At 41.7% G+C, this 24,032-nt stretch overlaps 1 protein-coding gene across 2 annotated transcripts in view; it reads right to left on the bottom strand.

Annotated features, from left to right (window-relative positions):
• Nucleotides 1–310: 310 nt before the first annotated feature.
• Nucleotides 311–24,032, bottom strand: part of LOC107188124 (cAMP-responsive element-binding protein-like 2) — a 29,235-nt gene continuing 5,513 nt past the window's right edge. Inside the window, exons 2-5 of one of the 2 annotated variants that reach the window (XM_015576377.1) lie at nt 15,296–15,389; nt 6,182–6,286; nt 5,118–5,239; nt 311–1,541 (exon numbers count right to left, since the gene is read on the bottom strand). In XM_015576377.1, the coding sequence (XP_015431863.1) occupies nt 1,437–1,541; nt 5,118–5,239; nt 6,182–6,286; nt 15,296–15,389 (426 nt within the window). In that variant the 3' untranslated portion in view covers nt 311–1,436. The remainder of the gene's footprint in view (nt 1,542–5,117; nt 5,240–6,181; nt 6,287–15,295; nt 15,390–24,032) is intronic. The other variant, XM_015576384.1, reaches the window with a different exon arrangement.

The following is a 24,032-nucleotide window of genomic DNA, read 5'->3' on the forward strand; positions in this document are numbered from 1 at the left end:
ATGGTCGGGATTGCGTTTGCAATCTGCGTAAATCGAAACAGAGATTTCACGTTGTCGAACGTATTTCACGACGGAATATGTAAATTTGCACATTCCGCGGGCGCATGCAACGGCGAAATCACCGTGTCAGAAAAAACAAATATACGATTTTCAAATGACCACCTGGATCGAACCGTGTACGCGTACGTGGATGGCGAAATAGAACTACGCTGAGGAAAATAGAAATATTCGACGCACGGGTAATGGAAATGTTAGATATTTCTTTAAAAATATCAGTTTTTATTCGTTTTATAGATACTTTCCAGCCATATATAATATATATATAATTTATTCATACGAACAAGTTCTCGCGATATCATCAATATCTGTACAAAGGGAATAGATTTTCTCCGCAGTACAAAAATACCGTTTACCATACAGACACACCTGGTCGCCGCGAAGACAGCGGGGGGGGGTTATGATCGCGCGATGGAAACGAACAAAATTTTAAAAACAAAAATACAAAACGCTCCTGGCGATTAATCTGTCAGCGATAAAAAAAAAAAGGAAACAAGCTTCTAAATCGTTCTCGACGAATCACGCCCGACGAGGAGACCAAGGAAACAGAAGACACGCTCGTCTGCGCTAGCAGAAACTCCCATAACTCTTTCTTTTTCCTCTTTCTTAACGATGATAAAATACGCAACGAATCGTCGTTCGTTGACGCGCTAACACGAGAATATATATATTTATATATACTCAACTGTTTTCCCGTCTCTTTAATTCCATAGTCTCTCTAACAATCTCGTGGCATAGGTACATGAAAGCTAGGTACACACAGAGAAACGCGTGTCGCGCATTCGCGAAGCTGATCGCCGCGCATGTTCCAACGACGTACTATACAAACAAAAAAGTATTTCAACTCAACGGACCACAAACAACATGGGACCACGAACAATTTTTTTTTCTTCCTTCGAAAAGAAAACAGTATATATATATAAAAAACAATACACGCGTATATATATATATATAATATAACGGGGAGGGACGAGAAACAACAACGCCAAATCGGTTTCTCTCTCGAAACAGGGGAGCAATGAAGGTGATTAAAGAACGTAAACAACAGCTTAGCCTAGGCTAGTGTACAAACAAAATCGAATCATCGAACGGGGGATAAAAACGATCTTTTTTCGGTTCTTATTCTCCTCTTTCTCGTTGTCCCGACGGATCGACCGTCGGTGAAAACCGCGAGACAATACTCGAACACAGTTTGAGGAGAATCCGAAACAGAGGTCTGGCCTCTTGATGATTTTTCCGTCAGGCAACGAAGCTATCGGGAATAGGCTCGCGACTAACAAAATATGTACGTAAATATGTACGGCAGAAGAGTGGAAAAAAGAATGACAAGTGACAACAGGGAGAGCTCGATGTTCGTGACTCGTAGTTTCTCGTCGGGGTTAGTTGACCGCGTTCTCCCGCTTCAGGGAGCCGATCTCCTCCAGCATCGCTGGTAGCCCTTCGGGAACTCGTCCGGCGTCCAATTCCTGTCCCCACAGTCGATACTGAAAGAAAAATAACGGATGCCGGTTAGACGAGCTTCCAGAGTGGCGCGCACGCGATCGAACGTTGTTTGTTATACCGGAAACGGTTCTTCAGGAGTCCGTGGCTCTGGGAAGGAGAGGTTCGGATCGAGGGCTTGTCTGGGAAAAGGGTCTTCGGGTCTTCTTTTCGGTCCTCGAGCGACACACGATTTTTAGTAAAGTGAATTTCGAAAATGTTGAAGGTGTCCCAGAATTCACCGATAATTTCATTTCCTTCGAAGGTACACTTCTTTCATCACGGTGTCCAGTTTTGGACTGAACGGTGGTAAAAAATTATGGATAATTGCGCGGACTGTATTTTGATTAAAAAATATTAGAACATTTTGAAGATAGTGGTAACTAGAGTTAGTATAAAAACAATCGAAAGTTTTGCACACTACTGTCATTATGAATGTAGTAAAGTCTCCAAAGATGGAAAAATGTATTATCTCCATCTCTCTGATGGAGTTAATCAATTCGGCCTGTGAACGACCCCAATCTTATTCATAAAAATGTAACGAAATATGCTAAGCAATAAAAAGGGCATATCGTACGCAACGACCTAATATTATTACGAGAGGGTATAACTAATTATAAACTGAAATATAACTGGTTGTTAAGTTAAAATATAACTAATTGTAAATTGAAATATAACTAAAACGTAAACTCGTTATACCGAAATCGGTTTGTCAGAAACAGGTGCAAGGGAAACAAGTTCAGGTGGTGTGTTGGTCTGGGAGAACATTCTGGTCGCCTTTTCGGTCCTTGAACGACAGAGGAACGCGAACGACAAACACCCGGGAACGTTTTTCGCTGGAACTGGAGAGCAGTGGGCGGCGATAAAGAGTTCAAAGCGGGCGTATTATTTTAAATTTTATTTGTTACGTCAGATCGTCCATGGACACACACGTTTCAAGTGTTTGCCCGGATTGATTTTTTAATGCTCGCCGTCCGCGGGAGATCGAACGCAAACAGACGGGAACTGCGGCGGTCGCGTTTATACAATTCTGCAGGGTGCCGTGTAATTTGTGGCAGAGCCGAAAAAGTTGATTCCTCGAATGAAAATAAATAGAACGTGTGGAGTGAGATTTTTCCGTGTGGGCTTTCGATTTTGGGAAAACTGATTTAGAAAATTCGAACGACCGTGTACACTGACTTTGCACGACTATTGTTGACTACTTCTACTTGCGTTGACGTGTTGTTAGTAGACTACAATTTTATGGAAATTTCTAATTTTATGCTCTATGTTACAGAGAGCAGTATGAAAACAATTTATGTCAACGCTTAAGAATTTTATTGAATTAAACGTGAATAGAAAACTTGGTTAATACTTACTAAACTTTTTATTTTTGCTATTATTTTCTTCAATCGGTGCATACAAATTGGTATAAAAAAAAAACATAGTAACTGTATATATCAGATAAAATTAAACAACTAAACCGTAATAATTCTTTGAAAATCAATTTCGTTAGAATTTTCTATATTAGTTAACGAAGGCTATGGATTTTATTAAGGTTATTAATATTAATTCATACTCTTCGTTCATTAATACAGAAAACGATAAAGAAATTAACTTTCGACAAATTATTAAGGTCAAGTTCTTGTAGTTTAGTCCATTACTGTATCACCCATAGCGTTTATTGGAAGTAGAATTAGTAGGCAGTGGTCAGACACGTTAAGCGATCGTATCATGAACCACGCGTGTTAAGATAAGTCTCGAACTGTATTTTCTCGAAAATCAAACTCACTTCGATGATTATATTATGCAAATGATAAATAATTGTTAGATAGCTGAACACTCAAAAACTAAAGGATTTCTGCTGACGATTTCTTTGGTCTGTATTGTTTGCATTTAAAATTGAAAGATCAACTGACTCTGTACATCTTATTTCCCCTAAAATTAAAGAATAAGAGAAGATAAAAGAATTGAACGAAATAGCATTTTACCGTTAAATTTAAATCAGTAAAACAAAAATTCAAAATTCCCCGTTAAAACTAAACCGAAACACAAGCTTTGACACTGAATTCGTGCTAAACGTACGAAAACTTTTATAAGCTTTGCCCAAAAAAGATAGATAAACAAGTAATCTCATTTAAAGCTTTTCACAATGGTGACAAATCCTTCGCGCCAACCTAATAGAGCCATAACATTCAAAACTTCGCTGCAAAATTTGCAGCCGCAACAAAAGCAACGCGATACAATCGTAACCAGAAGGGTGGAAGAGGGACATTGGAAACGAAAGTTACACGATTTTCCACTACATTCATGGCGCTCTCGCGCGTCTTCCATCGCGTTGTGGGTGCCAGAACTAATTCCGGAAACTTCGAGTCGCGCGTTACTCTGTCGGGGAACGAAGAAGAAAAAAAAAGCACGTGAAACGGCGGTTGGTTTACGATTCTCCGGAAAAACTTCGCGTCCTCCCCCCCCACTCTGTACAGTCTTCAAGTTCTCCTACCTCACGTTCCCCACTCCGTTCGGAATTTACGATATTAACGCAGGGAGAATAGCAGACGGGACACTACGAATCCGGCGAATTGTAATTCTCTTCTGAACGTAAGAGAAAGACGACGGTATGGTTATTTAATCTTGAACACGTACGACTCCGAAAACACTGCTGATCGTGAAAGAGCTCCGCGGGATAATAGGCTAATAACTCATTGGTTTACACGTGGAATTTATTATCTTGGAGTGATTCACTCCATAAAAATATACATCGTGTAACTAGTGGTTCTACGTGAAACATAAGTCGAAAATATAGAGTAACATCTTTTTATTTCAGACTTCATTTTCGAGGAGATCGAATTTGACAATCTGCTGGATACGCCTGGAACTGAATAGAACTCACAGCTAAGGTGTCTGTACATTGCATTTCATCTTTACTTACGACCATGAATACACGCGTTTCAGATTAATTTTCAAAGTCGATTTTTTTTTAAAACGAAGTCTTAAATGGAAAAATGTTGTTCTATATTTTTAACTTATTTCTTTGATGTGGATCATGCCCTAAACGGTTGTACTACCAGTTATATGACACTTCACTTCTTTTCTTTCATGAAGTTTCAGCACCAATCGAGAGCTTTGGCAGTGAAATTTGAAAAATTCCAAAAGTGGAGTTAGTCACTTTGGTCTCTCAGAACGGCTTATTATCGGTCATAGTAAATATTCTCGGCTTAACCTATTCACGCATGGCGTGATAGTAATATTCCAAAAGTACAAGATAAGGTACAGTTTATCTGTTCAATTTTGTTATGAAATTGTTGTTTGTTCTCGTTAAATCACGGTTATTTCATCGCCAAACCAGCAATCTCAACGAGGCTCCTAATTAATTTGACGAAACCAACATCCCCGTATTAATGTCGCGGTCAAGGGTAAATGGGGTTTACGACCGAAATTCGAATCCAGAATTACAACCACATCGTCGATTTTCTCGCAATTAAATATACGCCACTTTCCAAATAAATATCTGGTACGACGGTGGAAAAAATGACAGGGAAACGGAATCGTCGGGAGGAAAACTAGACAAAAGGGAACAGGAAATTTTCGATTACGAGACTCACCATCTCCAGCTCCTTCCGAAGAGCGATAACAGCCTTTTCACGGTCGGCCACCAGCTCTTCCAGGTATTGATACCTCAGCTTCTTCCGAGCACGACACTCCCTCGCACTCTGCCGACTTCGTTCTGCAAAAATAAACGGAAAAGCGCGAGCGCGTGAAAGCCTGCTCTCCAAGTACCATTAAGCCCCGTGCACACGTTTGCTCGTATATGTATATACACCGCTGGCCCAGGGCCTAGAATTTCTGTGCTCGTGATACCTGCGTATCGCACAAAAGTGTACAACTGTACTTGAATTCTCAATCGTCGGATTTTCTATTAAGACCTTTACGCACTTGACGGTTACGCCACTTCTCGATTGAAATTAAGTACTTGATGTATAACACGTGAATTCCCGTAACGAAAGAGTACGTACAAGCATGAACTGTTTGAATAAGAAGAATGTCGAGGTTTCGATGAAAATGTTGTTTTACGCAGTCGATGGTACACATACCACTCGTAAGTATTTGCCCTTCAATCGAAGAAAATGATCACTTGTTTTCAGCCAACAGTTGACTTTGCAAATTGGAAATAAATAATCGCGAATTTTACTTTTTACAGTACTTGCTGTGAACGAAATTAAAGAGGGGGTGAGAAGAGTTGATATGCAAAATTTGTCGCCCCGGGGCATCGAAATGAACATTATGGGATGGAAGGAAAGAATATGTAATAGCTTCTGAGATGGTAAGTAGATCACTACTTGCAGATCAACACGGATCTTTAGTACTTACAAAAAGTATCGTAAATTTCTTAATAAAATGAATTTAATATGGATTGGAACATACTTACAAGCGGTTGTGTATGCTACTTATAATTTCAATTATGTACTCGGTGTCGCTGATGAATGTATACAATGTGATACGTGCGTGTACGAATTATGTGAATAATAATTTCGTCGGACTTTCTAAGTCCCGTGTTTGCGGATGATACAATACGAACAGTTTGTGAATTGTATCATTAATTCTAACACAACGGGTGAGTGTGTTTAATGATATGTGTATAGAGGGAGTTCTTAGGGAAGGTGACCACCTAAATTTTTTCCGCTACTTTCGCGGTCGGCCACCAGCTCTTCTAGATACTGATACCTCAGCTTCTTCCTACCGCGAACTTCCCTCGCGCTCTGCCGACACCGTTCTGGAAAAATAAAGGGACATGCACGAGCGCGTTTAAGAACGATATAAGAATATAATTAAAGGAATAGTCGCACGGTTCACGTGGTCCGTGCTGAAAGTCAATTTTTCAAACGTTTCACTTACACGCATACACAAAGTCCGTTGAGGAACACTTACGCTTTTTATGTCGAACAAATTTGGTGTACCAATAAGTAATTCACTATAGTTCCAATATGACGGTAATACATTTTCGATTCAGAATATCTTTCGAATATTCTGTTTAGTAAAAATACCAGAGGATGATGGGAACAAATAACGAATGTACAGACTAGTCCCGATTATTGTCCCAAACCTGGGTCCGCGCCGGGACAATAATCGCATAGGACGAAATGCTTCAGACCCTCGTAAATTCGTTTTTTGCCCGAAGCCCGAGGGGTAACAACGTATGCACTTGACAGGTTCCACCCCCTCCCCAGTATTGGGGACAATAATCGTGTTGAACAAGCCAGACGATAATCGAAAGGTGTCTGTACCTGAATTATTTTCAAAGGAATAAACTTTCTACACAAATAGTGAACAAATTACTGGTACACCTAATAAAATGTCGTTTAAAACTCTTTAAAAAAATTACAAGAGTTGTATTACGATGCTCAAACCTGCGTACACCACTGTACACTTTGTCAAGCGCGGAACAGGCTTAAGTGTAGCGAAGACGCCCATAGAAAGATGTAAGAGAAACCAAACAAGAGATCACACCACGCTGCCTCGGTAAACTTTTCACGCAAAATCGAGTCGCCTACGGACGAGAGAGGCGATAACGTCGACTTAATAATTCAAAAACAGATCTCTCGCTCGAAGTCTGGCGACCGGAAGATAAGCAAAACGGGATTCTAATAAAGCCGGAGGGTATTTTTCGATGCGATGTTTTCTTGAGCGATATATCGCACGAACCGGTCGTCCCATATGAAACCCAAATATCGCGTCAAAGTACGCGACGCAAGAAGTATGATCGCGGTATAATACCGCGGCTGTAAAAATTCCGGGTTTAATGATACCCAAAGACCTGGTTAATCCACGTTTGGTACGTCACTGGTACCCTCGACCGAGGGCTGACGGTATTTTTAAGGTTATTTTTTAGAAGTTTACGGTATTTTTCTTTGCAGAGTGTATTATAAAGTCATAGGAATTGCAAATGTAGACTTAACGGAGAAGATGTATACGAGGCCCTTGTTGGATGTAGACTACAAACGAGCGCAGCAATGTTGCTACGCATAAAATTGGACTTCATTCCGTTCGAGTTCATTTCAGAACCGACTTTGTAAGCGTGTTTTATCTTCGAAATGGTGCAGAAATTGTTCGACTTTAAAGTAGAAGAGTATATAGGAAATAGAAAATTATTATACTTCGTACATTCTGTGTTCAACTCAATGTAGGAAAAGTGACCTTGAACAGGTAAAAAATCTCTTCTTTCCACTACAGCACATACAAACATAAATCGTAGTTCAATCGTCATTAAGAACGTCGATCCCTTCGTCAAATCCACGTTTTCATTTTCAATCCGCCGATTAATCAACCGATTCATTACCCACAATTACGCGACTCGACCACCGGCAAAAAAACAAACTGGTAACATTTCGCGACAAGAAAAACGAGGCTCGGTAAATATTCCCCGAGCCCATCCACCGGAACAACCCATAAATTCCGACGCGAAAATTACAAGCGAAAGGGAATGCCGCCGGTCCACATTGGACGTAACCATCGAACGATAAATTCCCGTAACTCAAAATGTGACGCGCGATTTTTCACGGCCGGTGGCGACCACGTGCGCTCGCGGCCGGCGTCGCGTCGGGCCTGATGAATAGGAACAAATGTCACAACGCGTCGAAACGTTTTCGTGTCGGCTGGCCCGCGAAGAAGACGACGTTGGACGGATAAAATTAACACCCGATATTCTCCGATAGCCAGGTCACCGACGACTGGTCGCCAAGTTCGGCAAAAGTTACTTCGAATAACAGATAAAAAGTTGACGAATAATATTGATTTATTCGTTATTCGAAATTTTCGAATAAAAAAGACGAATAAATTCTTTTTTCAATGAAATTTTACTATATTTATTCTCATTTATTTATAATTTATTTTAAGTGCAGAAAATTTCTAGTTAATTCAAATGACCCTTTAACGTGCCAATAAACGTTCCCCTCTCGTCACAGATTTTCTTTCCTGAAAACTGCCCTGAAAGAAGATTTTCGACAGTCCGCGAGATATCCCCGAGGCGGATACGAACCGGATACACCGGTATCGGGAAAGGATTCGTCGCGATGAACGAAAGCCACCCCTTGCGGAGGAATCGATTCCGCCTCGACGCGGAAATTAACCTCTTAGCCGCGACACGACTGATCCGGAAGCTATACGCTCTGTACGGGAGGAAAAACCATCGCGAGTACGCTTGCTGTATGAGTTTAACAGGTTATCGACAGGTTCTTGGCGATGATTACGTACGGATAAGAAGGGATGTTAAAAGTTTCTGTTGCAGGCGATAAGATATCGCAGTATTCGAAATATAATAGCACCAAAATGGCTATTTCGCATCTTATAGAATAGACAACCGTCTGAAACCGTGTTTACAGTTGCAATGGTATCGCAGCTTAAGCTTCGATTTTGATGAATATTTGTGGAAAGGTAGTTTTATTGCTGAGGGTACCATACGCACTTAAAAAATGTGTTTGTCGCATATGGTTGACACGTAACAATAATTAAAGAGGTTCAATCATCGAATAATGTTAATTCTGTATTCTTGATGACTACTACAAAACGCGTAAGAATTTTCATTATTTGCAAACGTATACTGGTTGCGATTACTGTCACTATGTACCTTCGTATTTTCGTCGATCGTTATCGATTATCCCTATGGGCACTTTGAAAATTTACTGTGTCGTCCGTCTATACGATATTCGTGAACAATTTGTTTCTTATTATTTATTTATTTACGTTAGCTTCGAAATACATATACTCTACGGAGATACAAGCCTACAAATTTCATATAAAGCAGCATAGTTTAACGTCGTTACGGTACCAATTTGCAACTTCATTGGGAACCCCTACTTCCGGTAACTGGACGTGATAAAAAAAAAGTAGGAACATCAAGTATGTTAGTACCTACGTTTTTAGTACATTTCGCACGTAAAAAAGTATGACCTATTCGGTATGCAATGAATACATTACCTATTGGTATGAGAATATAACCTATTTGACATGCAACGAATATAGGAAAATTATCACGGAAACGGACCATTTTCAATTAGATATTTGACAATGAGAACGATGAAGACAAACAGAACATTCTGTCTTTATGTTGCACAACCACCTGCTGATGAGTCAAATATTGAACGACTGAAGATAGGTCCAAGTTCAATGGAACCCAGTTGCCTGAGTTCGTTAGTCCCAAGAGAATTCCAGCGAACAGCAAGTCAAAATCGGTTTGTCCCTTTTAAAAACAAATGTATCGTTTTCTTTGTTTCTAAAATATCTAAACTGATTCAATACTTTTCAGTTGAATAAATTACACGAGCATTTAATTACTTCCGAATTACACGTTTCCTATACTGCATGTCGTACACGCTGCACTTTTGAAATCGAAAATATTCAATGCATTCAACATACAAGGTGTTAATAATATTGTGGAACACTTTCATATGATGGAATTCTACATGTAAACTTAAGACGAGAATCAACCATGACGAAATTGCGTTAAGGACTTCGTTTCCGAGTTATTAATTATTGAAAATATCGGTGAAATCAATTAAAATACGTCTGATACGGTAGGTTATTCCATTTGTGGGACACGCTTTTCAATTCTTTCACGTGCTCGTTTAATTCATTTAATTTCATTTCATTCATTAAATTTAACTAAGTCATCGATCGATTCTGTACATCAGTTGGTAATCGACTGTCGTAAGTAGTATAACCCGTCGTGTCAGACATACTTTACGTATATTTCACCCGTATTTTCAACAATCAATAACTCTGAAACAACGCGATGAACGCAATTTCTTAATTCTTAATGCTCGCCTGAATTTCTTACATAAAATCCACCCTGCGAAAATGTGCCACATTTTCATTATAACCTTATGTAATAATTTATTTTGCACGCTACGTGTCGTCAGCGTGTAGAAACATCAACGCAACCGACCGCGTTGGTAATAAAAAACACGGAAAAATAAGAAAACACAACTCATTGCTTCACTGCGTAACGACCATGCAATATAGTTTACAGCTTGTCATTTGTGTAACTTGTCGGATGTATCGTAAAAAAGACAACGTGAGTCTGCGTATTAATTACGTATGCGCAGAGAGCATGAAGAACGCAGTGTGGAAAACATATATTTTAAGCATCGCTGTTTGACTCACCGGCACGTACTTACGACGAGTGACATCTTACTCTAACTTTATCATCGATTGGAACTGTGGAAAGAACACAGACAACTACACCTATCTGTAACTCTTCTTTCGTTAGAACGTCGATGTCACTCAAAAATTTATAGTCGCGATAAAGGTGCGTTCCTGTATGTTTCTATTGTTATTTGGTATAATTCAGGTGATAACGTGGAATCTGACGACGTTTAATAGAAGTTATTGGTTCGAGCTGAAGTAACATAACTTTTGTCAGGGGAGACTGGGGTAAAGAAAGGAAAGGAAAACTGTTATTCGAAATAAACAAAATTGATTATTTTCAACATTTTTCAAGTAACATTTTATCCATTTTCAATTGCATGTAGTTACTGTTGCATTAATGATACAATTTCGGATTTATTCAAGTTGAAACAAGCACTTATTAAACATTTTGTGACCAATGTGTCGTATGTTGTCCAATTTGAACCTTTAAATAATTTTTTTTTAATTTTTTGACGTCGCGGGGTATTGACGAACAAATTGGAGGGGGCTACTGAAGACCGGATCATGTGTTACAAATGTAACTTATGGGCAAATGAAAAATGCAGCAGTGGTAAAATCACATCCAGAGTTTTCCTGTGCAGCTTATGTGATTAGTTTTTTTTAGCACTTTGCCCATGATAACCCCAAACGAAGGGTTTCGTTTTTCTCTAAGAAATTGATTTTTATTATAATTTTTCCAAAATTGGATATTGTAGTTTGTAGATGAATAGTTTAAGTATGATTATAAGTAATACTCAACTTCGTTTCTCACTGAGCCTTCCTTTTGTTTTTCTGTTTACGTTTTCGTAATTACCACACTCTCCCCTACTCCTAAATTCGCCTTCAGACTCGAACCATACGAGCGTTTTGCACGATGCGCGTGAAATATCCGAACGAATTTCAATGCTATTCAATTGAATCGACCGCACAAGTGTTTTCCACGCTACGCGACGCGTGTTGCGTTTTTTTAAATTCAATGCGTTCGGTGTACAACGAGATCAACTACACGCAAGCATTGTTTATATATATGTCGTTGGAAAAATATGAAAACGCAACTCATTACTCACTACCTTTTGATTACACAATATCATTTACAACAACGTTCGTGTCGTACGTTGCGTATCAATGTTGGTTCGCACGGACTAATTAATACATGAATACTACATAGGCATAGAAATATAGACTGCGCATCTCCCTGAAACAGGCGTCTCAAGGTTAGAAAGAGGTAGATAAATTTCGGAGGAGTTGGCATCTCTTTTTAAATCTAAGGTTCTGAATGGTCGACTCAGCTATATTATACAAAGATAGCAAGTCCTTATAAGTACATAACGGAAAACGCTGAGCGCAAACGAATATGAATAAAAGCGAGTGAATATAAAAGGACATGACGAATACGGAAGATCCTTCTTTGAATTGGTAGCAACTGATGGATCATCTTCCACTGTCACTTCTTAACCCTCTGATGCCCTAAATTAATTATTATACTCAAAACACATTCCATCCATATATATACTATTTATTATTGACCAGCTGAACACACAAAACTAAGGCCGACCGACGTTTTCGTAAAAAGAAAAAGTTGTTCGTAATGTTGATTTCTACAACACATTCAACAATCATTGAAATCGGTGAAGAAACAGTTCTTCGACAAGCTCACCCAAGTGTATTATCATCAAGACCATTCAAGAGAAGATCACACTGATCTTCATTTCTTAAAATACCTTGATCAAGCTTACAGGACCGAAATCTCAAGAATCTGACCACTTCCTACGTCAATCTTCGGCATTCATCCACGATGGGAGGCCACATTACCAACGCATACTCCAGATTGGAAGTTGTGAATTCTCCAAGGGTTTGAACAGAGTCTCGCCGGTACGTGAACAAAAAAAAAAGCAGAACGGTGTCCAGTCCCCCGGGGGGATCTCGTCCGTGCGAATGAAATTAGAGAAAATTGTATTTACGACCTTTACACACCAGGGAGAGAAGGGGGGAGAGACAGGAACCGATCGATTGGCGGAACACCAGGAATTGCGACCGACAAGATACGAGGAGAAGTTTGGACGGTGGTGGCGCGCGTAGAAACACCCTTTCCCTCCACCCCTCTGGTTGTATACGCGACGTCGATTCGACCTGGGGAAAAGTGTAGAAAGCTCTCGCGAATGGTGCAGCCGGATGGGGAATTACGGAATCGCGTACAACAAGAATATAAGAGGAATCGCGTGGTTCGGCCGCAAAGCTGGGAATAGCGCGGGATTGCGGACGCGAAAGTTCGTTGGTCGTAAAACGAGCTTAGGGCCCACCCCGCCCATCGACGGAGCTTTCTCTCGACGTTAGAAACCAGTTCGAATGTATCGGTGGGTGAAACTGGAGGAAGGGAGAATGATAGTGCACACGGTACAGTACGAGGGAAAGGGATGGGGTACACATCGAACCCGCAGGATAGTTTTGTCCGCGTGATTTTCGATTTCGTCTTCGACTCGATGGATCTTAGGAAGATTTAACACTAGAGCTACCAAAGCCGTCAAAATGACGAATTGCAGGTTTCTTAGGTTATAATTACTGAAGTTATTGAATTCTGATTGTATTATATATTATGTATCTTATTAAATTTTGCAAGTTTATTTGGTATACATTCACTGCTGTTCTAGTGGTAATGGAAAGTATTAATGTGGGAGAAATTTTGTTTAACACGTTAACATGTTGTTGCCGCGTGGGCCATCAGTGACCCACGCTGAATTTTCCATTTGGGCTGTTGTGGTTATTTCGTGTGAAACGAAACATGATCATGAAGTATCATACTTCATAATATCATCAGCTGATACATAATTATCATGTAAAGTCTCCATGAAAGCGACGAACTCGGGTCCGCTTCGGAGCATTCATGGCAAGGCGGAAAGGTTTTTAGACCCTCATAAATTTGTTTTCTTTCCCGAAGCCGAGCCTGGATTCTGTTTACTCTGTTTTGATTGGTTACAGAGCCCCCCCCCCCTCAGTGGCAAGAATAATGCTGTTGCTCGTGTCGCATTCATCGAGAAGTCACTGTATAATGCAATTATCATATCGTGGGTTATCGATGAAATACGTAAATCATCGATGACCTCCTCGGCACTAACAAGCAGAGCTCCCCAAGTGTAGCACAGACTTTTTAATAAGGTTTATCACTACAATAGAGTTTGGTATTCCGAAGCCAATGATATTTGTTTCAACAGCTTAAATGACCACTGGTTTATGAAATATTTAATGTTCATTGTCGAGGAGCCTTCGAACACTTATCAAGGATCTATTGTATACAACATTAAAGAAGCAAGGTAGCAACAGTAACCCGACGGTAATATTAAAATATTACCAAGTAAAACAGTTCGAAACGAGGACCACTCGAAAGGATCTGCGAACCCAGTGCCGTCTTTTCCTCTCCGCGACGAAGTTATCCCTTGTCCAGGTCTAGGTTAGAGGAATTGCAAAATACACCAAGCGTTCCATCTCACGGGCGATCCTCGAGGCACCGGGAATCGAGAACATCGGTTCCCGGTGCCAGGTTGACCCGGGCATAAATATTCATTCCACGCCGGAGATAAATATTCCTACGGTGTCACCGAGTGGGCCGCCGCCCGAGAGTTCTCTCTCTCTGCAATCAACGGGACCTGTATTTCTCACGCGGACCGTGTAACGCGGCGGCCGGTTACATCCTGTTTTCGCTCTTAATTCGCCGACGGTGAACACCAACCCTCGTTGGTTCGCCACTAACGCGACTTCTTGCGCGCAACGACCGAGTGTTATTGGGTTGCCCGAGGAGAGGAAACGAGGGCGGGAATGGTCCTCCGTGCACACCTTTTCGCAGACGGTTGACCAAACTGCGTCAACGTGGTTATCCGCTAATCGACAAGAGAACGGCGATGCTAGGAGCGTGGTTAAAAGTCCGTCGACGGTGTTGGGTCAGTTCTGACTAGTATTCTGACTTGGCTGAGACTATGGTTATAGTGGATACGCTTTCTCACGAAGTAATGTTCCGACGAATAAGTCCGTGATAAACTTGCGCACGTTTAACCGATGAATATTTTAGATTTATTCTCCAGGAAACGCATCTGTTGTAGCCGTGGACTCATACGTTGTAATATATAGGGTGTCCCGAAAAGATGGGACAATCAGCAACATGGATATTCCTTGTGCAAATAGAAATTAAAAAGTCCTTTACCGTTTTGTAGGCTGAATATTAGCAGTTAAACGACCTCACAGGTACACACCGCTCAGCTGATCGTTAACTACTAAGGTGAGTTCATTTAACTGCTAATATATCGAAAATGGAGCTTGTTATTACAAAACGGTAAAGGACTTTTCGATTTGTATTTGCATGAGGAATATCCATGTTGCGGATTGTCTCGTCTTTTTGGGACACCCTGTATATTGTTGGCCCCTTGAGAGGGTGTCTGGTCCGATAATTTCGAATAATTCCTATAGCGTGATGTGTCCCTTTAGTGAGATTGCGATGTTACAATTCAGATGGTTAACATTAAGCGGGTCCCATATTGTGTATTCGATTGTGTGTTCGAAGATTAGTTGCATCGAGGAGGATTATAGCGGATGAGTTGAGAAAGGTTCTTACCAAGCTTGGCTTTCATATCCGACTTATCGGACGCCTTCCTTCCAGGCTTGCGTCCCCTCTTACCCCCCTCTTTCCGATCGCCGCGAGATCCCTCCTGGAATGAAAAAGATAATTGTAATTTAATCCACGATCTCGTCTACTCGTAAAACTTAATATAATATTGATAATTAAACATGCCCAGAGACTTTACGATTTATCAATCGAGTTCTAATGAAGACTTAGCAATATGTAGGAGAGCCTGGTACTGCTGTGAAATTAGCCAAAATCCTAAAATATTAACATTTTTCTTCGAACTAATTCACAGCTGTCCAAAAGCAATTTATAATCCGAATTCCACGCACATTCGCATACGATATAGCAGATCACCTAGTTTCAGGCTTAACCAGACTTCGTACTACTTCTATCGGACGAGGAACGTCTGACCGTGAAAGTAGAAACAGCTATTCAAGACAGACAACACATCCGACGACGTTTCCTGTCACAATTCACTACGCACACATTGACGCAATCGATGTTCCCCGTGAAACAAAGCATTCACATAGAAAATTACGTTCCATCCAACAGGATTAACACTACAGGTGCAATTTTGAACGACTCTTGAGCCTAAGCAAGGCCGAGTCAGCACGTTCGGATGTTCCATCCAACAACGTCAACAGTGCAGGTGTGATTTTGTACGACCCTTGAACCGAAACAAGGCCGAGTCTGCACATAACAAACGCTATCGCCGTTCCACAGTCCGAATTAACAAGTACCAAACCGCGGGCGCAGCGTACCAACTCTCGCCTGGGCTCCCATAACGCATTAACGCAGCAAGTGTGAGCGTAGTGTCGACACGCGGCGAACATTACGTTTCCCCCGGTCCCGTTACGGTGAACTTCACGAAAGAACATCAGGGTCATCCGTTACAGAACAGAGAGAGAAAAAGGGACCGTCCATCGGAGGGGATGACGCAGAGGAACGATTTCCCCAGCCCTACAAGAGGAATAACACCGATGTTGTACCGTGTCGAGCATACGCGTGGGCGTGGTCACGACCAGTGTGAGTCCACACGACCCGTTAAAATTTACACGTCCCCGGAGCACGGTTGTTCCGACGGAGCAGAGAGGCGAACGACGACGACGACGGCGGCGCCGTCCGCAGGCTTAGCTATGCATGTGCTGCTCACGGGTGACAAAATACAAATTCAGCCCCCCTTTTAGGGAAGGCTGTTTACCTTCGGCCCTATCCTTTCCTCTCAATCCTATCTGGTATTAAATCTCCTCGAATCCTCTTTCTTTCCCTCGACCGCTTCCGACTTCTTTGCCCGCCTTCAACCCTCTCTCTCTCTGCTACCTCCGTCTTGCTTCCCCTGTCTCCAGCTTTTGTCCTTCTCCCTTTCCCCCTTCACAGCTCTTTGTGGATAGAAAATGGAATTGATGTTCCGCGATGAATAGCGAAGATATAGGAACGGGGATGAGGAAAGACCGAGCGTGAAACCTGGTCGTAAGGATTCCTCCGTCTGTGTGTACGCAAGTCGGCTATCGCGAAGCACCCAGGGCAATCGTCTTAAAGCCGAGAATATAATTAACTTGCGAGCAGGTGATGTCGACGAAGACTCGAGGGAACGTGGTATTTAAATAGGAAATATTGGATTAAATCCCTGTTGCGATATTTCTGCGCAATCAGGGTCACGGAACACATACGCGTACCTATTCCTGCCGCTGGAGGTCTGGGAAACCACATTTGGACATTTACCGACGTGGAAACTTTTGTCGATTTTGCTGGTCGACCCGTATCGTGAACGACGAGAGGCGCACTCTTCTGTACCTGACAATTGTGATCGACGAGGGGAGTTGTACTGTTGGTTGGAGAGATCCCCTTTGCGTCATCGATTGCAAACTGTTCGCCCAGGGTGAAGTTACACGAGGGTAACAGAAGCTTCTCGGGGATTTCAAGCATGCTGCTACGGAAAATTTTAATGTGTTCTAGGTCCAGCTTGACTAGACTATTGGAACAAACATTAACTTGGTTTGGAACGATGCTACATGTATGCTGGCGTCGACGTGTTCTGAGTGAAGTCGAAGGCGATTGGCCCGTCGCTGATTGACCCTTGGAGAATTTGTGATAAGGTTTTGGAATGCTTGCGATAGAACTTTGTTCTAGACCTGTTATAGAAGATACCTACCGTCGGTTTAGAAACTCAAAACCCATTAAAAAAAAGTTAGAAAAGCAGGAAAAACGGGAAATCACCGTGGCTACAGTTCCACCGTTAGCGTACGGGCTAAATAACTGAATGATCCGAAAATCGTGAGTTCAAGTCCCAGTTATCCAAGGCTCATTTCTCCTAGATTCCTACAATACCCACTTTCTGCGTTCTAATTTCCAGAATAAGTATCACTACCACATTCTATTAACTAGAACCTCATAGCAACACCCCTTTTGCGCAAACATCTACCATTCGCCACTCTAACCCCATACTCCTTTACGCATCCTAACCTCCGCCATAGAAGCTACACGGGACATCAAATATTGGCCCATAACAAAAGAAAATTAAACACGCCCACGTCCAGAACAGTGGACGCAGCAGGGACAAACGAAAGCCGGAAATCTCCCTGAATCTCTATTCAGTGGCTGAATGTAGCCCGATGCCACTTGACGGGGTATACCTATATTAGAATACCCGGGGACAGATAGGACAATGGTTCTCTCTACGATCCCAGGGTGTATAGGATTCGAGTCCTTAGGTCCGGCAACGCCCGATTCATCCTCCAACGGCGAGATAACCGAGGCGATGCGAAGAGGCCGCGGGAGAAATTCCATCGACACGGCGCGCAGCCGGATGCTCGGTGGGACGGCACCGCGCCGGGGACCGGAAACTCGTAAACCACACTGTACACAATCGAGCGCGGCTGCTTTGTAGTTTCCCAGTTCGCCAGACGATTCCCTCTTACGCTGTCCGCGTATTTCTCGAGCACCAAAGGCCGGGATACGCGCGCACGCGGCTTCGCTTCTCGTCGCCGAGGTTCTCTCTTTCGCCCAGGCGTGTGAACCGTGATTTAATCTAACGGCGTTCAACGCACGACTCGTCACGCCACAGCAGTTCATAGCACCTATGAGGGCTCGGTTAATAACGAACGAACGACGCCCCGCTGAACGTTCGCGTCAAAGGCGATCTTCATTTGATAGAACGCGTTATAAATCGTCGATTCGATGCGACTAAGTAGATCGAACGTGAAACCTGATGTGAACAGAGAGATCTTATTCCGTTGTTCTCCACACGGGTCTGTCCAGAACAGTTTCCGAACTGGGATTAATGTAAAAGTTGTAGGTGAAATGATAAAATGAATATTGAAATTAGATTTCTTTTGAAGAGATATACTGTTCCTAATGATTATAGGAACGATGGAAATGGCTGAGATAATTCTTCTTTGAGATGGTTACGCAACATTATTGTCTCAAATGGTATCTCATTGCTTGATTATCCACCGTGTTAGTTTGATTGGGCTACGTTAAACTAGTTACTATTACCCAAATTGGAAACGAAGACACAGAAACGACGATTTAACATTACTTTTACGTTCATTGGACTTCGATTATTACTTTCTCCGCCATCTTGAAGAAGAATTTCCAGAACTGATTCCAGTGTTTGTATAATTATTATGTGGAATATATCACTTCGGGAGGAATCTACTTTCAACGATTGCTGATAAAAACCGTGAAGATCATAGGGAAACTGTTGTTTTAACTTTGGAGGCAAACCGTGTATTTATTCATGTGAAATTTTCCACTTTTATGGTGTATGAACAGTTCGGTGACAACGGTTAAATTTCATTCCACGACTTAATATTATTATTTTCTTGTATCCTCTTTCCGTCTGATTTTAAAAATTTGTATCACTTATGCTCTGATAATGTGCTAAATTAAAGTAATTCATTTTGGTAGTTAAACTGTAATTCACATCAAATCCTACTGTAACGTATTCTAATATACGTTTTCTTCAGTACTCACTTTGCAAAGTACAAGTAGAGTTCGATGTGCACCACAATTTAACTACCAGAATGAATTACTTTAATTCACCAAATCATCAGCGCATAAGTAACACAGAGCTCTAAAACCAGGCGTCCCGTAATCCCGTACACGCAGTGTGTTAAAACTCGCGATGAAACAGAGCAGAAAGGCGCAAAAACGGTGAAGGCTGGCCGAGTCGAAATAGCCGAAAGAGAGCTGGACAGTGAGAAAGAGGGAGAGATAGCAAGAAAAACGAAAGAAACGAGAAGATTTTCGCGTAACCGAGGGAAATCAGAAGGTGGAAGGTGGCTAACGCGTTTAAGAGACTCCTTCTAGCTTCGGAACTCCGAGCGTAATTCCGTTAATAATGAAAATTAATTGAACGACAGTTTCTTTCCCGTGAAATTTGAGAGAGTGGTCCAAGAGCTGAACAAGCGTGCCGTGGGGCCAACGACGGGGGCCGAGTACCAAAAACGGTTCCATACCTTTGTAATTAAAGGTTTTCCACTCGAAAAGGTGATCGTCCGAAACTTGTTCCCTCGCGAAGTAGAACGAATGGAATACGCGTTAGCGAGTGTTTCCGTGGGTGGGTGGATTCCAGGTAACCGTACCAAGTCCCATAAAAGATGTTTCAACTCTCGAACTACCTTGTTGTAGAGCAGGACTCCGTTCGAACGTCGGTTTGAGCACTGGTAATGTTATCGAATTGAACGGGAAGAAGGGAATCAGAGTCTGGCGAGGTGAATTGAATCGAACGAAATAACGAGAGACACAGTGTGCAAACACCTCATTAGCGAACGGAAATCTTCCCTCCCTGACTCGTAATTTTTTCTGCAAACACAGCTTGAACGACGACCATCTGCAAATTGGAAGGTACTAAAGATCAAAATTGATGTTCGGGGCGTATTTCTTTCTATTTTCCTTTTTTTCTTTTTCGGCTCGACGAGTGTCGGAAATGTAAATTCCTCGAAGCGTAGGCGGACGTTCTCGAAACAGCGAGAGAGTGCACACCGCGATTACCGGATCCAACGAGCGTGCAACCTTATTATTACCTCCGTTCCACGGAGGTTGCGCGATGCTCTCCGGGCTCTTTCAACGGTGACCTACAAAGTGAGTCTCGCGAAAGGAAGTCGCGACTTGGACGAGGGCTTTCGGGCTGCGTTTAAATTGTCTTGGACGACGAACGGAAGAAAATACACAGAGACGTGTTCGACTGATTTTATTTCTCATAGTGTTGGAGATCTTACGGATCTCTAGAGCTTCGTTCACTTTCTTTGCTCATATTATTAGATTATTCGGAATGTAAATTTACACATTTTATACAGCATAAGAGGAAAGACGATTATTGTTTGTTTATATGCTCTCGTTTATATTAACCACAAAAAAAAAATCGACGAGTAACTTATACAAACGATACATACTATACGTATACACGCTCTGATTGGTCGCGGTTTTTCGTTAATATCTCGGTAACGAAGCCTCAGTTTACATTGTTGCTAAGGAAAAAGTTGTTCCAATTCACCCCCCGAGTGCCCCATTTCCGGGTCGGAGGACATTTTTGGGACACCCTGTATATCTCGAAGATAGTGTATATTCACCAGATGAATCGACTTTTCATTTCTCCGCTGGAAAACTAACAAATACACCGTGTCTGCGAAACAGTATAAACGTCTCCAATAACCCAATACTCTCGACTTCGATAGAAAACTACATATTACATTTTTCAATTTGTTAAAATTAAATTCAATTACCGAGTATACCAAATCATCGATGATTTGAGGGTCTACGATTAATCTACAAATTACTTAATCCATCGAGCGAACAGCATGAAAGCGCAAATACAGTCCGAAAACACTATCGTCGAATTTACAAGCTCCATTTTCCTTGAAACTGCAATATCCTCGGAAGCTCAAGCGACGTGAAAATATGATTCAATGCTCCATCCTTTTGCTGTACACGCAAATAAATCCCCCATTTAGTTCAGTCAGAGAGCAGAACCGTCTCTCTGTTAAACCCTCGCCTCGAGATCGAACGGTCGAACGCGTCCTCGCGCGAACCAACCGCAGAAACAAGAACAAAAACCTAGAATCAGGGTGGGGAGTGGAGTGAAAAAGGAAGCAATACGCGGGGAACCCGCGTTGAAGCCTCCTTGGGCTTTTCCATGTCATTGTTCGGTGGAGGCTAACGCGACCGGATGAGGGAAGGCGAAGGGAAACTCGTAATTTTCCAGCCCGCGCCACCGACGCCGCCGTTGTAACAATGAACGAGGGGTAGTCCCGCGAATACAATAGCTAGAGCTCAACGGCGAAATCATCGCGAGCCCCGCGAAAATCCCGTAAATTTACCTGGACGTGTGAAATTCGCGGGTCCGTCGACCGAACTTTCCGTTTAATCTCTGATACATCCGGCGCGTGTTCCGGAGTAATTAATGCCGTGCGTGATACGATATTTGCGATGTTGTTTAGTGGAAACACGGCTTAATCCTTTGACGCACAATTTTTGTTTCTTGAATGTTCATACATTGAAAATGCTCTCAAGATAGAGCATCTGTACCAGGGGTGGGTAAGTTTTTCGATAATAAAAGCCGCATATAGTACTTTTTATACATTTTTTAATGTTCCAGGGACACAGAAAATATTATTTGTAAAATAATATTTATAAATGATAAGAAATACAACTGTACAGAAGTTCTACTAAAATGGCAATGAAACCCAGTATTGTCTCGGGAGCCGCAGTTTGCCCACAGTTGGTCTATACTCGTCGATCAATTATACAGGGTGTCATGTAATTGGGGGTACAACCGAACAGAGGGTGATTCTACGTGAACAAATACGTTTCTACTTACTACCATGAATACACCTTTCAGATTAATTTTTCAAGTGAATTTTCTCGAAAACGAAGTTTAAAATGAAAAAATTTTATTTCATATTTTCCACTTATTTTTTCACCTGGAATCACCCCTTACCTTATTATACCACCCATTACATGAAAACTTCTATAATTTATCGAATCTATTTCTAAAGTTAATTCCAAGTGATGATCAGGTTAAAACTGACACCATTTGATTGTTCATGGTAAAAAAAAGCTTCCCGTAGATGATACAGCTGAGCAACCATGATCGTTTTTTTTTCCCCGATGCACATTTAAATACAATTAATAGCACCAAAAATACAGCTTTTTCTATTTCCACAATCGTAATCATACGAATACTTTCGTCCCGAAACGCAGGCAACAAATTCTCAACACGTTCCTCGAATTTAATTCCGTCTCCGTTTCACCGAAAGAATACAAATATAGCTAATATAGGACACAACACGAAGGCCGAAGAGTTGTCTGCCGAGGTAAATATCACGATACGTACCAACACGACTGAATTCAATTTACCGATAACAAGTTTCCACAAATATTTGATCACATCTCGTAACAATACCGCGGAAACGATTCTCGTGGAAAGCGAATGGCTGGCGCAGCGAATTTTGACTGGCGTGGTCTCAGTCCGCTGTCTGTCGAAAAGTAGAATTTATGGAACGAAAGCCGTGGAGTAGAAGGTGTCTCGGTCAGACGTGTGCTCGTATCGATAAGCAGCCGTTGCGACAGATTTACGGGTAAGAGAGGAGCATCTGTCGCGACGATTTCGTCGTTTCGCCACGCTTCGATCGTTTCGCAAACGACAGAGAACGTTTCTTGAGATAGAGACGCGGCTGTGCGACTAAGAAAAGGTGACTACGGGAGACGCACACCTCTTTGCCCCCCTGCGGCATCCTTCAAACGTTTATCGACTAACTAAGATCGAATTGGTCGGTGGCAGTTCTTGTGCAACCAACAGTCACCTGGTCCGTCTTATTTTGGAGCGTGAAGAGCGTAGAGACTAGAGCTATTGATACCCAAGTACGTTGCTTATCCGTTGGATAGCTAAAGTGTACTCTCGTACAGCAACAATGATACTTGTGACCCGTTAGATACCCCAGTAGAGTCAACGACCTTCATTCTTCTACAGGCCGTTATTCTCGACCCTCTTGTTTGTTATAAATATATAGGTGAATTACTAATATTAAATTCGCAACGTGCTGATGTATGTCACCTAATAGGGGAACCCTCACCGTAATGCCCTAAGAATATTGCTGGCGTTCATTGTTCTACAGGCCGTTATTCTCGACCCTCTTGTTTGTTATAAATATATTAAATTCGCAACGTGCTGATGTATGTCACCTAATAGGGGAACCCTCACCGTAATGCCCTAAAGCTCATGCAAAACGAATCGAAGGAACTCACAATACCCATATGGGGATATAAGACGAATAGCTAATGAGAATACGTATAGTAAATTTCTGCGAAACCAGCTGATCGTGTAAGGCAAACTGATACCTTAACGCTAGGTCTACGGACGTTTCTTGTATACCTATCTCTACGGACACGTGTCAACGAAATCTAAGATTTTCTATTAAAAGAAACAACTTATTTTATTTAATACTCAATTTACGATTGCGTCAAATTGATGCGTACCCCATAGAGAATTTCGAGATTAGAAGACATTCGAAATGCGTCAAAATGACGCGTCCTGTAAACCTAGCGTTAAAGCGTCTTTGTAAAAAATTGTATTTTAATGAGTACCATATATTTAGAGGAACTGCGATCTAAACAGGTATTTTTCTTGTGTAACGTAGAACAGAATGTAGAGCATGATATTAACACCATACGAATCAAGTGTATTAGATTACCATTAATATCAAATTCTCAATGAACCAGGGTT

Source organism: Dufourea novaeangliae, unplaced genomic scaffold (genome assembly GCF_001272555.1).
Source record: "Dufourea novaeangliae isolate 0120121106 unplaced genomic scaffold, ASM127255v1 scaffold16, whole genome shotgun sequence".
In the NCBI taxonomy this organism is placed as follows: domain Eukaryota; kingdom Metazoa; phylum Arthropoda; class Insecta; order Hymenoptera; family Halictidae; genus Dufourea; species Dufourea novaeangliae.